Source organism: Chiloscyllium punctatum, chromosome 1, assembly GCF_047496795.1.
Source record: "Chiloscyllium punctatum isolate Juve2018m chromosome 1, sChiPun1.3, whole genome shotgun sequence".
Lineage (NCBI taxonomy): Eukaryota > Metazoa > Chordata > Chondrichthyes > Orectolobiformes > Hemiscylliidae > Chiloscyllium > Chiloscyllium punctatum.
Genome location: NC_092739.1, coordinates 77,477,114 through 77,495,131, shown reverse-complemented (window position 1 = coordinate 77,495,131; position 18,018 = coordinate 77,477,114). Strand labels below are relative to the sequence as shown.

The following is an 18,018-nucleotide window of genomic DNA, read 5'->3' as shown; positions in this document are numbered from 1 at the left end:
TCATGTTTACAAGTTTTAAGTCAAGAGTCGACATTATACTCTGAGTAGAGGTCAAACAACACTCAGGAATTTCAACACCTTCAAGAATAAAGCAGCCCACTGTACTGGTACCGCATCAACCAAACAAATGTTCACTTCATCATCATGGACTCTTAATGGTAACAGTCTGTATTATCTGCAAGATACAGTGCAGAAACTTGTCAAGGTTTCTTCAACATCATCTAAACCTGCAATCTCTGCTATCTAGAAGGACCCGGGTAGGTAACACTAAAACTGCAAGTTTGCCTCCAGGTTATGTACCATCCTAACTTGGAATTATTTACCATTCCCACTGTCACTGGATCAAAAATCCTGGTTCCCTTTCTGTAACAGCATTACGGTGTATCCACTCGATGATTTGCAACGGTTCAAGAAAGAGTTTACTGCCACCTTCTCAAGGGTAATTAGGGATGGGCAATAAAGTTGCTCCAGCCAGTGGCACTCCTATCACCCGAAAAATGAAGATGTTTGATGAATTTATACCAGAATACTTAATATTACTGAAAGAGTGATCTTACAATGTTTGACACTAAATTATGGCAATTGTAGGTTAAATAAGTATAGAAATAATAAAGTATTTGTATTTTATGTAATGAGATTTGTATTAATATTTCCAAATTTTCCAACATCAAGTGGTAGAGAAAATATTGGTAAAAAAAATGTAATAGACAATTAATCTCCACATGGACAGACAAGATTAATCAGAAATATTCAGTATGGCTTTGTCAGGGGAGATTACCTTGACAGGTTTGATTGAACTTTTTGGTGAAATTACTAGTTATATGGATGAGGTAGTGCACTGAAGGTAGTCTGCATCGACTTCAATAAGGCTTTTGGCAAGGTCATGGTTGGAGATTGTTTAAGAATGTAAGAGCCCGTGGTCTAGGTCAATTGACAAATTGGATTTAAAACTGCGTAAGCATCAGGAGGCAGAGGATTATGGTCTAAAGTTGTTTTTATGACTGAAAACTTGCGTCTAATGGTGGAAGCAGGGTTCGGTGCTCGGTCCCTTGCTTTTTGCAAGATTTAAGATTAAGGGCAGGAGGTTTAACTAGGATTTAGTGAAGATATTTTTCCACCATCTCTAACTCACTACCTGAGAGGATGGTAGAGACGGAAACTCTCACACCATTGAATAAGTATTTAGGCTGGCACTTAAAGGGCCATACAGCAATGGTCCAGGAGGACTGGAACGGATAGGTGCAGTCGCGATGGGGTTTGGAAGCTGGCTGATCGTCATTACTGTGGCCGAGACAGGGACCAAGCTGTCACTCTCAGAAATGGAGCAGGCCGCTGAAACGTTTCTTAGGAGACTGGCCGCGCGACCTTTACGTCACTTCCCAGGCGGCGAGGAAGTGGGGAGCTCTCGCGAGGTTTGAGGGCGGGCCGCTGGCCAGCGCGCGGTGTCTCTATGGAGCTTGCGGCCTCCGGGATGATCATGGCGGATTTCGATGCGATCTATGAAGAAGAGGAAGACGAGGAGCGAGCGCTGGAGGAGCAGCTTCTGAAATACGTACCCGACCCGGTGGTGGTGCGGGGATCGGGACACGTCACTGTGTAAGAACGACCGAAAAATCGCGGCGGGGGATAAAGCGGAGAGCGACGGGAGGGAGCGGCAAGTGGGGGTTGGGGGGTTTTGGTTTAGCTCCTGTGGCCGGGTGACACTGTGTTGACGGACAGTGACTGTGACAGTGACAGTGACTGTGACTGACCGCTCGGGATGACTGACCGCTCGGGATGACTGACATGTTTTCCGGTCCCTCGCCCGGATAAATTTTTGTTGTTGGTCAGTCCGATTTTGCCTCGTTGTGGTTAGCAGTCTGACTCCGTCAAAGTCAGCTACGAGCAGAGGAGTTTTTTTTTAAAATCTGCAGATGATGGGAACAGTAGATCAGCATCATTTAAAATAAATAAATAAAGAGAAAAACGCCCTTTAAAGTAATGTTCAGTGTAATGCATCTCACCTCTTGGACCTGTGTGGGACAGCTGAGTAAAGATGTAGGTTCCTTACCAGGTTGTAGTGGATCATGGTGTTGTGCTCTTTGCATGTTTCCTTTTTGGTTTCGTTTTGATTTATGTCCTGTGTATTCTTACGAAGTGTTACTCACTGTAGAGTAATCATAATGTGCATAAAGGTAACATTGTTAGTTGTATTGGATATATATTATCTTCAGGTATGGGAAAAGCGTAGATATTTCAGCAAATTTTAGCGCCTCATTTGCAGTGTCTGCTTGTATGAAGTCCTGCATGTTTTTAGAATCTTAAAATCGCTAAGAACAAAACATGTCCTACTCCCCTGCCCTTTCCCTGTAGCCTGGTGAATTTAGAGTCATAGAGATGTACAGCATGGAAACCAGACCCTTCGGTCTAACCTGTCTATGCCGACCAGATATCCCAACCCAATCTAGTCCCACCTGGCCCATATCCCTCCAAACCCCTCCTATTCATATACCCATCCAAAAGCCTCTTAAATGTTGCAATTGTACCAGTCTTCACCACTTCTTCTGGCAGCTCATTCCATACATGTACCACTCTGTGAAAAATGTTTGCCCTTAGGTCTCTTTCATATCTTTCCCCTCTCACCCAAAACTTATTCCCTCTAGTTCTGGACTCTCCAACCCCAGGGAAAAGACTTTGTCTATTTACTCTATCCATGCCCTTCATAATTTTGTAAACCTCTGAGATCACCCCTCAGCCTCCAACACTCCAGGGAAAACAGCCCCAACCTGTTCAGCTTCTCCCTATAGCTCAAATTCTCCAATCCTGGCAACATCCTTGTAAATCTTTTCTGAACCCTTTCAAGTTTCACAACATCTTTCTGATAGGAAGGAAACCAGAATTGCATGCAATATTCCAACAGTGGCCTAACTAATGTCTTGTACAGCTGCAACTTGACCTCCCAATTCCTACACTCAATACTCTGACCAATAAAAGAAAGCATACCAAATGCCTTCTTCACTATCCTATCTACCTGTGACTCCACTTTCGAGGAGCTATGAACCTGCACTCTTTGTTCAGCAACACTCCCATAGACCTTTTCATGAAGTGTATACGTCCTGCTAAGATTTGCTTTCCCAAAATGCAGCACCTTGCATTTATCTGAATTAAACTCCACCTTTCACTTCTCTGCGCATTGGCCCATCTGGTCAAGATCCGGTTGTAATCTGAGGTAACCCTCTTTGCTGTCCACTACACCTCCAATTTTGGTATCATCTGCAAACTTACTAACTCTACCTCTTATGCTCACATCCGAATCATTTATGTAAATGACAAAAAGTAGAGGACCCAGCACTGATCCTTGTGGCACTCCACTGGTCACAGGCCTCCAGTCTGAAAAACTACCCTCCACCACCACCCTCTATCTTCCACCTTTGAGCCAGTTCTGTATCCAAATGGTTAGTTCTCCCTGTTTTCTGTGAAATCTAACCTTGCTAATCAATCTCCCATGGGGAACCTTGTTGAATGCCTTACTGAAATCCATATAGATCGCATCTACACCTCTGCCCTCAAAAAACTCAAAAAAAAATGTTCACTTTGAAACATGTCCAAGAAGAATATTTTGGAAGGCTATGACTGAGTATGCCTCCAGACTCATGCAGTTTATAGATACTGTCTGAATAATTAAAAAAAATTTTCTTCAAGTTGGTTTTGCTGCCTTTGCTATTCACACTAAAAATCTGTCCTGTTATTCTCAATCTTTTAATTAGAGAACAACTTTTCTTTATTTTGCCCAGACTGTTGGCGGTTTGATCACCCTTATTGAATACCCTTCCAAGGTTCTTGAATGAGAATAAACCCAATTTCTCCAATCTGAAATTCGTCAATTTTGGAGCCATTCCTATTTCTTTCTGCACCTTTTTTAAAGCTTTCATATCCTTCCAAAAGTGCAGTGCAGATTGGATTCCATATTCTTGTTGAAAGATTTACCACTTAATAAATAACCTGTTTTTATAGTTGGTGCCTGTGTTTATAAAGCCCAGGATCCAGAATGCTTTAGTTTATAACCGTTTTCTCAACCTGTCTAGCCAGCATCAATGATGTGTTCATATCTCTCCATTTCTTTGTTTTTGCAAAGGATGACATGCTTTAATTTATATTGCTTCTCTTTGTTCTTCTGTTCCAAAAGCATTACTTCACACTGTTCTAATTTAAATGTTCTCTATGCTATGTCTACTAATTCCCCCAGCCTATCTGTGTCCACTTCCTCCTCTCAGTTCTCTTCTAGATTTGTCACTTGTAAATTTTGATACCCTGTATCCTGTTAGGTCATTGATATATGCCAAACCAAGCAGTCATTCTTGTACTGACCCTTGCAATTCCCAGTCCAAAAAACATCTTTTTCCTCTGTTTTCTGTTATTTGGCCAATTTCACATCCATGCTATTACTGTCTTTTATTCCTTCAGTTCCAACTGCTCGGCCAAACCAGTTGTGTAGTACTTTATCAAATGCCTTTTAGAAGGCTGTCCAGACCACATCAACTAGTTTTACTGTCATCAAAAAAGCTCAATCGATTTTCTTGAAATTTTAAAAAGAAATGCTTTTGGATGTGTGCATTGCTTGTGAGGCCAACATTTACTACAGACCTACTTACTGCTCCTTTTGAATATTGCAGTTCATTAGTTTAGTTACATTCGCAGTACTATTAGGAAAGGAGTTCCAGTATTTAGACCAAGTGATAATGAAGGAATGGAAATATAGTTCCAAGTTAGGGTGAATTGACTCACATCCAGCATTGCACAATTCCTTGTTGGACTGGAAATATACTGGCCAAGTAGATTCTCTGAAACATGTTTCAGAATCTTCTGACTCTCAATGTGCTTTAGACAGTTATTCGTCTATAACTAACTAATTAAAGCCTTTCATTATGATAACTCTGGATTCTCGAGTAACTTAGAGTGAAAAACAAATGGGGGACTGAGAGTAGTATGGATCTTGTAGCTACTCCTGAGATTGCAGGCTTGCTTCTAGATTTAATATAGCTATTACAGTTCAGTAGTATAAGATTTTTGCAGTTATAGCATTTTAAAAGATACTTGGACTTGTCTGTGAATAAGAATTATTTGGAGGGGTGTGGACCAAGTGAATGCAGGTGGAACTATTTTAGTTTAGGGTTATGTTTGGCATTGTCTGGTTGGACTAAAGAGTCTGTTTCTATGCTGTATGACAGTAACACTCTATGACTGTTCAGAAAGAAGATCAGTTGGTATTTCATGTGATGTGGGTGGCATGGTGCCTCCGTGGTTAGCACTGCTGCCTCATAGTGCCAGGGAACCAGGTTTGATTCCAACCGTAGGTGACTGTCTATGTGAAATCTGCACATTTTCTTCAGGTGCTCTGGTTTCCTCCCACAGTCCATAATGTTCAGCAACATGCAGGCTGGGTAGAATAACCACGATAATGCAGGGTTACAGAGATAGGTTAGGGGAGTGGGTCCAGGTGGATGCTTCTCAGAGGGGTGCTGTGACCTGCTTCTGTACTGTAGGGATTCTATGATTAGACCAAACCTTGATTCGCAGATCTGATTGCAACTATAATACTAGGAGAAAGTGAGGACTGCAGATGCTGGAGATCAGAACTGAAGAAGGGCTTATGCCCGAAACGTCAATTCTCCTGCTCCTTTGATGCTGCCTGACCTGCTGCACTTTTCCAGCAACACATTTTTCAGCTGCAACTATAATACGTCAAGTTACTGTTGCAGGGATGGGTGAAGGCACTGGCTTTAATGCATGTTTGCTCGTCACGTATGGATCTGATACTATTCTCCTTACCTTTTGAAATTGCTTGATGACAGGTCTGGGATTGTTTGTTTCCTCAATGTATCATTGTTCTATATTATTTTATGTATAAGGTGGGGATTCACTGGCAAAGCCAGCATTTAGTGTCCTTCCCAAATGCCCTTGAGAAGGTGAAGGTAAGCTGTCATTGTCTTGAATGTAAGGAAGTAGCAAGCTAAGCTACAGAGGGCAGTTAAGTGTCAGCCAAAGTGCTATGGATCTGGAATCACTTAGGGCAGATTTCTCTCCCTGAAAAGCCAAAGCAAATCACATAGAATTTAATGATATTCTAGTAGTTTCATAGTCATTGTTGAGGCTAGCTTTTTAATTTGTTTATTCAATCTGAATTTTCTAGCTGCTGTGGATTTATCTGCATGTCTTCAGATAACTAGCTGAGAGCTCTAGATTGCAAGGAGAGTATTGTAACTCCTGTATTGCAATACCCTTTCAGTTCTGTTATTTCCCTGCAAATTCGTTCCTCTACCTTTCTCAGTCATTGTTGTCTGTTGTTTCTTAATTAAAACCAAGTATGTCCTTGAGTCCTCCAGGACACCTGAGCTCTAAATGCTGTCATCTTTTTCCCCTTTCATTCCTTCCTAATCATTCCTATCTTTCTAAACAACTTGTGTCCATGAATGCTTAGTACGCAACTTGGCTCTTTTCTGAGCCAAGACCCTGTTGACGCAAAGCTTCATATTCTCAAGCTAGTGTGACTCCTATCAAATAGCACCATATTTACTGTGGCTAGCATGTTTACTGGCATTCATTGTAAACTTAAATTGGATTTTTCTTTATTTTCTTTTAATTTGATTCTACATGATGCCATACCATTTATTAATCTGATGTTGCCTGCAACTTCCAATGCTTTGTGTACCTAGTTTATCTATCAATTGTCTGGTTTCCATTTCTCCAATAAATTATTTTAAATCCTCTCCCTCAGCACTTACAAACATGAGGATATTGGGTCATGCCATATTAAAGTGCAGCCTGCCTGACCAGTACCGATATCACTTGCCCCAGAAGTCAAAGACCCTCTCTCCTGTGTCATGATTACATCCATGCATTCATTGGTGCTATTCTATTTCTATACTCTCAGGAGTGTGGTGCTGGGACTGATCTGTGGAGTAGATTATTACCTATCAGATGCTGTCTCTTAAGACTGTTATCTAGCTTCTTAAAATCTACCTATAGTATCTTCTCCTGTCTACCCATGCTGTCAGTACTAATATTTACCACAACCCCTAGTTGTTCTGCCTTCCCCTAACTGTCAGCATTTTGTGCAGCTGCTGAGTGACCTGCTGCATTCTGACATCAAGGAAGATAATATACCATCTTGGCATCATGCTTGCCGTTGCACAAACATCTGACTGCTCCCCTAAACTTAAGATTTCCCTATCAGAATTGCTTTCCAAGTATCCTTATTGTTGTTTGCAAATCCCTGTATGATGTTCTTCCTCAACCTCTTCAATGAATATTGAGTTTCAAGTAGTTTAAGCATTTCCACACACTCTCTTCATCAATGACTTAGCTTTGTTACTCATTTGAAGTAATTATAGAGCCATACAGTGCAGAAACCGGCTCTTTGGCCTAACTCATCCATGTTGAACCAAATTTCCTAAACTGAACCAGTCCCATTTTCCAGTGTTTGGCCCATGTCACTCTAAACCTTTTCTATCTATGTACTTTCCAAATATCTTTTAAATGTTGTTTTTGTACCTGCTCCACCACTTCCTCTGATCGCTCATTCAATATACACATCACTCTCCGTCGAAGAAGTTGCTCCTCTAAGTCCCTTTTAAATCTTTCCCCTCTCTCCTTAAATCTATACCTTGTAGTTCTTGACTCCCCTACCTTGGGGGAAATGACTTTGGATATTCACCCTATCCATGCCCCTCATGATTTAATAAATCTTCATAAGGTCACCTTAGCCCCAACACTCCAGGGAAGAAGAGTTCCATCCTCTCCTTATAACTGAAACCATCCAGTCACAGTAGCATTCTTGTAAATCTTTTTTGCACCCTTTCTAATTTATTAATATCCTTCCTGTAGCAGGGATTGTGTGCACTACTCCAAATGTGGCCCCACCAATGTCTTGTACAGCAGTAAGATGACAGCCCAACTCCTGTACTCAATCCTCTGACCGATGAAAGCAAGCATGCCAAATGCTGACTTTACCACTCTGAATATCTGTGATACCACTTTCAAGGAACCAAGTATCTGCATCCCTATGTCTGTCTGTTCAACAACAATTTCCTGGGCCCTACCATTAATTATGTAAGACCTGCCCTGGTTTATCTTACCAAAATGCAATACATTACATTTATCTGAATTAAACTCTATCTGCCATTCATAGACCTACTGGCACAGTTGATCAAGATCCTGTTGTACTCTTAGATAGCCTCCTTCGCTGTTCACTGTACCGCCAATTTTGGTGTCATTCCCAATTTACTTACTAATCTTGCTTTCTGTATTAGAATATCTACAGTGTGGCAACAAGGCTTTCGGCCCAACAAGTCCACACTGGCCCTCCAAAGAGTAACCCATTCACACCTATTCCTCTACCCTATATTTACACCTGACTAATGCACTGAACCTAGACATCCCTGAATACTATGGGCAATTTAGCATGGTCAATTCACCTAACCTGCACATCTTTGGATTGTGGGAGGAAACCAGAGCACCCAGAGGAAACCCATGCAGACACTGGGAGAACGTGCAAATTCCATATTTGCAGTTCCCTGAGGCTGGGATTGAACTTGGATCCCTGGTGCTGTGAGGCAGCTAACCACTAAGCCACCATGCTGCTGCTGTTCAGACAAATTATGAAATACCTCCAGATTTTCTAGCCCAGTTCACTGTGCTGCAAGATTCAAATAGTGAATAATCCATGGCACATTGCTGGGAGTTGGTTTCAAACCCATACTTGCAGTGCAAAATGGATAGTAATCCAATGCCTTAACAACTCAGCCACCAAGACATCTGACAGTAAGTTATTTTTAACTAACCTGTTAAACATGTTTTTATATATTTCATTAATTGGATGTTTTTGCTTAATTGGACAGCAAGATTCAGTGATTATGCCCTGCAAAATTTTCATCAGTTCATCATTGCGTTCTTGTTTTAGCATTGTTAGGCCAACACCAAACAGCTAGATTTTCTAATTAGCCACAGTTGTGATTGTGTTGTGTGGCAATCATTTTCCCAGTCTTCAGTTGGTTAAGCTTTTATTTTTCTTGGTGTTGCTTTGCTGACTAACATAAGATAGTGTTCCAGTCTCTGGGTCAGAAGGTCACACTTGCCACAGACTTGTGCCATCCCATGCCTGAAAATCTTTTTTATATAAAGAGCAACAACTGCAGAATCCAGCCAGCAACTTCAATGCTGTATTGAGAGGGTGCTACATTATCAGAGGTGTTATCTTTAGAATGAATTGTTGAATTATGGCCTTCCTGCTTAGGTTGACACAAATGTTCAATGCACTATTCGATGAAGAGGTTGTATCCCAACCAAGTCACTTGCCATATTTATGATTTGTGGCATCTGATTGTCTTCAAATTGGCTGTGTGTTTGGCTCCATGGCAATGATTTATGCTTCAAGATAATCCGTTGTCTGTCAAAACATTTTTTGATGACCGTAAGACAGAAAGGATACCATGCAAGTGCTAGCTGAAATTCATTTTTTCAGTTTCACATCACAATAATGACTTCACTTCAAGTACTTCTTTCGTTGTAAAACATTTTGAGATGTCCAGTGACTATGATATATACTGTATAAATTGCAAATTGGTTTAGCTTTGTCTGTCAAACCGTAGATAAGATAATTGCCTTGTAACTCCTATTTTGTGTGCAAGTTGTTTTAACATATTGTGACCTGCTTATCTTAGGTTCATATTCTTGAGATTCTTACACACTTGATGCAACTGCAATATGCCAACTTTGGTGAACAGCCAAAATTTATTAATCAAGTACAAGCTTTGGAGGAACCCTCAACACGGCTTTGTAATGCCCTCAAAATAACCTCAGCCACTCCCCCCATAGTCACATACCACTTCAGACACAATGCAGTGACTTGACATTTCCAGAAATAATTTAATTCAGATCATTCCTTAATGGCAAGATCTGGTGTAAATCATTTTTTTGACTGCAGGGCATAATTAAAGTTTTAACTGTAATGTTCTTATTGATTCTGAATAGGAGATGATAACATAAATTTACTCTGAATAGTAGGAGATGGCGATGTAAATGTTTTACATTTTCTCTGCAAGACAGAGAAACATACTACCCTACCCCTGGGGCATCAATTTATTTTGCAGGTCTGCAGAACAAATTAACTCCTTAACATCTCACTTATTAAGTGTAATGGTGAATGGTGAGTTCTTTGTATTCAGGATATGTGTTTAATTATTATATGCAATCCATGAGACTGCACAGTTGGCTATTGAAGAATATTAGTGACTGGAGAATGGAAAATAGTGGATAGGAGTGATGATCTGATTCTAACAAAACTTGAGCATTTTGTCATCAATACCTTAAGGTTAAATTATTTTCACTGTGTTCAATCTTTCACAGCTATTTTTACATTTTTTGTAATTGTTCATATAAATGTTGTTGGCAAAGACCAATATTTATTGCCTTACACTAATTGCCCTTGAGGTGGTGGTGAACTTTTTTTTTAAAAAACCATTTAAGCCCATTTGGGGCAGCAACAATCATAGTAATGTTAAAAAGAGTCTTCCAGGAATTTGACCCAGTGACAGTGAAGGAAATGTGATACTTGGTCCAAGACAGGATCCTTCGTGGCTTAGAGGGGAAACTTTCAAGTGCTGTGGTTCCCATTAAATCTACGGCCTTTGCCCATCTTGATAGAGGTTGCAAGTTTGCAAGAGGCTGTTGAAGGAGCCTTGGTGAATTGCTACAGTACGTCTTCTTAACATTACAAACTGTCACTGTGTGCATTGTAATATAAAATCAAATGAGTATATGTTATATGGCATTTTTAATAGCGAGGGTCATTAATTATGATGCTTCATGTAGTTCTAAAGGATCTTGATCGAAAAATTAAATTTGTGATCAAGAGTTTAATCTGCACTGCTTTACTGGAAAATTGTCTTTATCATTGAAGAATAATGAAAAAGAACAAATGCAGAAAGTAAAACCAAAGAATGTAAATTGTAAAGCAAAATGATTGTAAACACATGCCTTATTGAAGTATTCCAAATTGAGGTAGATTCCTGGCAGTGTTGTTTTAAAAACTCCAGAAGTGCAGTTTACACCCTTAAAATATTTCTGAAGCTTAACTGTCTCACCTTAATTTAATCAACTATAAAACACGGTAATAACTGCTGACAGGAAGTCACTACTGTGTAGATGAACTAGCATTGCCAAAAAGGAAAGGACTATTCCTACAAAGGCCTTTATTTCTAATGCCAATATTGTGTGTTGTAGAGGTTGTGAATGCATTTTTTTTTCCCAGTTTCGCTGGAAATTATTTCCTTTGTGCTGTTGAATTTGATGACATTAAAGCTAAAACCCATTATCTAATTGTGATTTAATTTCAGCGATTAATTTGTTAACAGAACGATATTCTTAAGAGTTTTAAAAATATTTCATTTCATGGGATGAGTTTGTTGCTAGCATGGCCAGCTTTTGTTGCCTGTTCCTAATTTCTCATGAGGATTAACCACTGCATGAACTATAGTCAGTTTTATAATGTGGTGGTTGCAATCTTGTGCAACCCTGCTTTATAAAAAAATCTCACTTTAGAAACAGTGCTTAAACTGTTGGCAATGTAATTGTGTTACAGCCAACACACTTTTTAAAAGATCGCACTTTACAAATAAAGTCCCCAATTCATCAGTCGCGTTACAGGAAATGTGTGTCATAGCAGACTGACCTGTACTGCATTTCACCCTGTATACGTACACTCAATGTTATTAGGGAAAGAAAGTTCCAGGTTTTGGCCCAGTGATGGTACAGCAACATAGTTTCAAGTTAAAATGTTTTGTGGTTGGGAGGGAATGTGCAGGTGGTGTTCCCAAGAATCTACTGGCCTTATCTTTGCAGATGATGTAGGTTACATATCTACAATAAAGAGGCTGCTAAGGAGGGAAGAGTTGCTTCAGTCTGTCTTGTACAATGCGCACACTGCTGCACTTTGTGCTGTTGCTTAAGGTGATGGATAGGGTGCCTGTTCATCTAGCTACTTATTTCCTTTGAGATATGGAGCTGCTTGTGTGCTTTTGGCACTGCATGAGTCCAGGCCTATAGAGAGTAATCTGTCAATTCCTGACTTGTGCCTTGAGGACAATAGCCAAACTTTAGGGAATTAGAGGAATTTAGAACTTCCAGTCTCTGATCTGCTCTTGTAGTCACAGTTCTGACTCTGTGACTATTATATGGCCAGTTCAATTTCAGGTCTGTGGTGCCTCCAAGGATGTTGGTAGTGAGGTATTCTGTAATGGTAATGCGATTGAATGAAATGGGGAGATGGTCTGATTCTCTGCTGTTAGAATAGGGCATTGTCTGGCACTTGTGTGTTATGAATGTTTCTCACCACTTGTCAGTGCCCAATCCTGAATAATGTTTGGTCTTGTTGCACTGGGTACGACTTCTTCAGTACTGAAAGCATTTGAATGGCACTGAACACCATACATCAGTGAACACCCCGACTTCGGACTTCATGATGTTGGGATGTTCGTTGAAGGTGGTTAGTCTCAGGACACTAGCCTGAGAAATCTTGTATCGCGGTACTGGGATTGAGATGCTTGGGTTCCAGTAATCACAACCAACTTGTGCTAGATATGATCCGACCGTTAGTTTCCCCCTAATTGCCATGGGCCTTCGTTTTGCTGGGGCTGTTAATTCTACACTTGATCAGAAGGTGCTTTGATGTCAAGGATAGTCACTTTCACCTTCCCTCTTGAAGTTAGTGCTTTTATCAATGCTTAATAAGGTCAGGGCACAGTGGTCGTGGCAGAAACTAAACTCCTCATTGTTGAGCAGGCTATTACTGTCTTGTACTGCATTATAGTTTTGTCAACTATACAATGAATCTCCTTAATCTATACTTGATCATTAATTAAAGAGATTGCAAATAACTGGATTGGATCCGTCTTGTTCTTTGTGGACAAGATGTACCTGAGCAATTTTCTACATTTGTTCATTGTACTGAAATAACTGACAGGACCTTGTTGTGGACTGGAGGTCTTCAGTACTACTGCCAGAATGTTATCACAGACAATAGTCCTTGCTATGTCTAATGCCTTCTGCTGTTTTTGATATTAGAGTGAATTGTATTAGCTGAATTCCGGCATCATTAATGCTGGGTACCTCAAATGGCATGCAAGATGGATCCTCCACTCTGCTGAAAATGGATCCCAGTATTTCAGACAGATGTGTTGGGCTTTCTCATAATTGACGATGGGTGTGTTTATTGAATCTTCTCCTCTGCTTAGGTATTTTATTGTTCACCACATCTATTTGAGATTTGTGCAGGGCTGCAGAGCTCTGATCTGATCACTTGTTTGTGGGATCACTTACCTCTGTCTATTGTATCACTGTTTCAACCCTTTAGAGTACATGTAAGTCTTGTTGCTTCAACAGGTTGGCATCTCACTTTTTTGAGTTTTTCTCCTGGCTTGCTCTCCACACCTCATTGAACCACTGATTCATGGCTTGATGTTGGGAGACCTGTCAGACCAGGAGGATACAGATCGAGATTATACTCCGTGTTTCATTGCGCAACAATGTTACTGACTAGTAAAGGTGTAATGATATTTGTCCTTTGTGGAGTTAAGCCTTACCCTTCCAAACTAATATTATTGTAAAGGATAATCATGCTTACCTTTCAAAAATATAGATACTGAGAAGAAAAAGAGGACCTTAGACTGTTTTCTCTTACACTTTATATTTCTGATCTATGAGCTTTCATCTTTTTAATCTTTGGTGCAACTTCAATTCACCAATTAAGCAGCCATCTAATACAAAAGTATTAAGGTAGCTAATCAGTAACTGATGAGTGCTTACTCAAGGGCATTTAAATATAAACTCAAAAGTTGTTCCAACTTTGTGTCCATCCAATATTGCACTATCTATCTTCAACTGTACCTGTCATATTAAAATTGATTCTGGGACTCCTGGGCTTTAAGCTATAAGCAATTGAAACTAATTATTTAAATGAAAGAAATGATTGAGAGAAGACGTTATTTAGGGCTTTAAAGTGTTCAAGGGTTAGATCACATAGACTTGGTTTGAGCAACAATGTTGTTGGCACAAAAGTTAAAAGGGACAAGCCACAATTGAGTTTAGAATTCTTCTCTCATCCATGCCCTAAGCCCTAGATCATAAATGTTGGGAAGAAACTTCCAACAAAAGGAACTGATGTTGAATTAATTAATATGTCCAAAAAGAAAACTGGTAAGTATTTTGCTTATAACACAATTGAGGGTTGAACAGTTTGACATGAACAGAGACGTTTAAAATTTTCTATGGGAATATTATTTGTTCTTGTATAGCAGTAGGCTTCAGTTAAATAATAGACATATGAAGAGGGATAGGGATTGTATTATCAGTCTAATTGTCACAAGGATACTTTTCCTTTTGACGCAAACAATTCTTTTTAAAATTTGATTTTATTTTTGGCTGTCTCTGAAAACCTAATAACATGGTGTTTTATTTTGCACAACAGTTGGTTACAGTTGTACCAAACTTAAAGCAGTGCAATCGTTTCAAGTCTCGTTTTGTTGCCTGTGAGGTCAGACAGAGCAGTTCATTCTTTGTGTTTGAAATATATCCAAGCTTTTAAGTTTATTTATGTCTATGACCGCTGAGAACTTTTGAATGCAGATCTCATTTATTAAAATCAAACAAGCCTAGGTTACCAACCAAACACAATTTAAGTAGCAGGAACTGTTTACTAAGGGAGTTAGTAAATCTTTACTCAATGATTTGGAAGCTTCATAGATTTAGTTATTAAATCAGAGTTTTTGAAAAGGATTAGGTACAAAAATACCACAGTAGAGTTACTTAGTTTATAATTAATACATTTCTTCGATTTGAAGGGTTGGATATTTAAATTACCACAACTGTTATGGAATTTTGGCCGTTATTTCTTTTACAAAATAAATTTACATAATATAGTTTAACAAAAAGGCTGTAGAAATGAATTTCATCTTAGATTAATGCGATCTTCTGTGGTTGCTCAAAATAATTATAGTAAATAAAGCATCTTTGATGGAAATGTCCTTCTCAATTATTCTGGTCAAAAGTTTATAGCGATATCTGCAGTGAAAGAAAGTGATGAAGATTTGAATTTGTTTAACATTCGTCATGACCTTGAGATGCTCAAGAATGCTTTACAGTGAATTAAGTACTTTGCAAGTCACTTACTGTAATAATGTAGGCACTGGAGCATAGGGATTGGGGCTCGCCTAGACAAAAGACCTAGCATACAAAAGAAGGAAACCCTTCAATAAAGTTAAATATAACAACTTCTCTGATCACCTGAAGTAGTTGTTACCATTATTATTTGGCACCACCTTAGTACCTTGCTCAAATGACCACCGTTTATACTAAGTTTAGAAAGTGAACTTTGGTAGGCTGTCCACACTGGAGAGGAGAGATATCATGACCAAGCCAAACTTGTTTTTGTCTGAATATTCATAATTACTGGCTTTGTGCTGAAAGTTCTGGATATTAACAACAAATACGCTTATTAAAGTCTTCCTTCAATAATACAGAAGAATAGCATATTTATATGTTGGAGTTTGCTGTCATAATGTCCTGTATCTTTGTCAATCTTTATGCTGCTTTTGCTTAAGTCTGTTTTCGCTGATGTGTTTAATTTCAAATGTTCCATGCTGAAAGATATTTTATAGATATTGAAGTTTATTTCTATCAAAGAACTTCTGCCTTACTTTGGAAGCAGATTTTGACCTATTTCAGAAAGAAAAATATATGATCACTGAAACAACCAACTAAGTTAGAACAAACACTAATTCAATTCCTTTTTAGATGCTACATTGACCTGCCAAGATTTCATGGTTAAACAAAATACATCTTACAACATACCTCAAGTAACCTTCCAACATCTATATGGGGAATAGCCAAAGAGGCAAGAGAGTTAAAGTACACACATTGTACACAAAGCAGATTTTTGTGAAAGAAAATTGCATTCTCTTGGACACCTACTATATTTATTGTCTAGGTCAAGTAAGGAATTGATTGCATGTCCACATGAACAAAAAGTAGTGGCATTCAAGTCACATTATTGTCTACTTGGTTCAGATAACACTATTTAAGTAAAAGTAGATTAAAGTTTTTATGGGATTGTTAAAATGTATTTGACCATCCTCTGTCATTCTAATGCTTCATGTTGCCAAATAATCTTATTCCTACTTACCTTGCAATATTGACAAGGTTAGTATTGTACAGTCTTAATGCTCCAAGTTTAGTAAATTTGTATGCTTGTAAAGTTTTTCAAGGGGGAATGTTGAGGAAATATGTGCCAGCTTATCTTACAGGCAAACGTGGTGAATAGATCAGAAATAACAATTTCCTTGTACAGTCTCTTTGACAATTGGGTGATGTTTTAAAAGCTGAAATTGAAATCATAACTATAGGAAACAATTTTTTATACTTTCCTTTTGTGCTTCTTTACAGGTTTATGTTTGTGCATATAATCAGAGAATCTTACTCCACAAAAATAGACTATTCAGCCCATCAAGCTTACTACTGATCTTTGAAAGAGCTGTCAAATTAATTCCACCCCCTCTTCTTTCACCAAAGCTTTGAGAACGACTCCATTAATTATATAGCCAGTTCCCTTTTGGGAGTTGCTAAGTGGTGTATACATCACATCATAGTTCCTTGTACTTATTTTTTAACAGATCATCTTCCCTTGTTCTTCTGCAATTATGTTCAATCTGTGCCCTCTGGTTATTGACCCTCCTGCCAGTGAAAGTTTCTTCTGTACTCTAACACAACCCACACAATCTTTAGCACCTCTATTAAATTTTCCCCTAACTGTTTTGACACTAGCAACTGTAACAACAGTGATTGCAGCTCTTCTGGTCTGCCAAGTTAATTGAAGTCTCTCATTCCTGGTACCATTCTAGCATAATCTCTATGCCCACTCCAAGATACCAACATCCCTACCAGAGCGTGAAGCCCAGAATGTACACCATACTTTGACTAAGAAGTGAATTAAAATGGTTCAGCATAATTTCCGAGCATTCACACAGTGCCTCTAAGCCAAGGATCTGTATTTTCTTATGAAGAACGCTTAATGTCTCAAAATACTGTATAATCAATGCAGTAATTTTTAACAATAGTGTATGGAAATGCAGCAACCAGTTGTCATTTAGCAAATGCCTACAAATAGCAATGTAGTAATAAAAGTCAAATCAATTTGTCTTGCACCATCATCAATGTGTGTACTTAAACTCTCTTGCTTCTTTGGCTATTCCCCATTTAGATGGGAAGGTTACTTGTGGTATGTCGTAAGATGTATTTTGTTTAACCATAAAATCTTGGCAGGTCAATGTAGCATCTAAAAGGAATTGTATTAGTGTTTGCTCTAACTTAGTTGGTTGTTTCAGTGATCACATATTTTTCTTTCTGAAATAGGTCAAAGTTGGAAGTTACCACATACCTTGTTCAATCATCTGTAAGAAGTGATGTTTCTCCTCAAACATGTAATAAGCTTTAAGGGCATAAAGTTGTATTTCACAACTCTCTCTCACTAGCTAATAAAGGAACTGTAATGGTGAGAGTTGTGAAAAAAATCTGATTATAGTTTCATCCTCTGAGTTTAGTGCTGGAGGGAGTAATGCAAATGATGGTATTCTTGAATCAGTTCTTTTGTTTTGATGTAGTTGCTAGTGGGGCTGCTGTTGCTAACATTATTATTTGCACATTATGTGGGAGAAGGAAGAAATGACATTGAGTGCTAGAAATTAATACTAAAACCTGTAACTAAGACGCAAGTCATTTTTAAATCTTCCAACCTCACTTTTTTTTCCCAAAAATGAATGAAAAATCATCTGTAATTCATCTGGATTTACAAGGTTCTCTTTTTAAAAGATGAACTTTTAGAGAAGTGCACGTATGAGAAATGTTGGGTAAATGTATCAACTGATTTAAGATAATGAAACCTTTAATCAAAAAATATGCAAACCGCTTTTCCTGGTTTCTAACTAAAAATTT

The 18,018-nt window shown here is 38.7% G+C and overlaps 1 protein-coding gene across 1 annotated transcript in view; it reads left to right on the top strand.

Moving 5' to 3' along the window:
• Positions 1–1,415: 1,415 nt before the first annotated feature.
• The window catches only part of LOC140476612 (cysteine-rich hydrophobic domain-containing protein 2), a 59,975-nt gene continuing 43,372 nt past the window's right edge, over positions 1,416–18,018 (top strand). Inside the window, exon 1 of the mRNA XM_072569476.1 lies at positions 1,416–1,596. Coding sequence (XP_072425577.1) covers positions 1,451–1,596 — 146 coding nt within the window. The 5' untranslated portion in view covers positions 1,416–1,450. The remainder of the gene's footprint in view (positions 1,597–18,018) is intronic.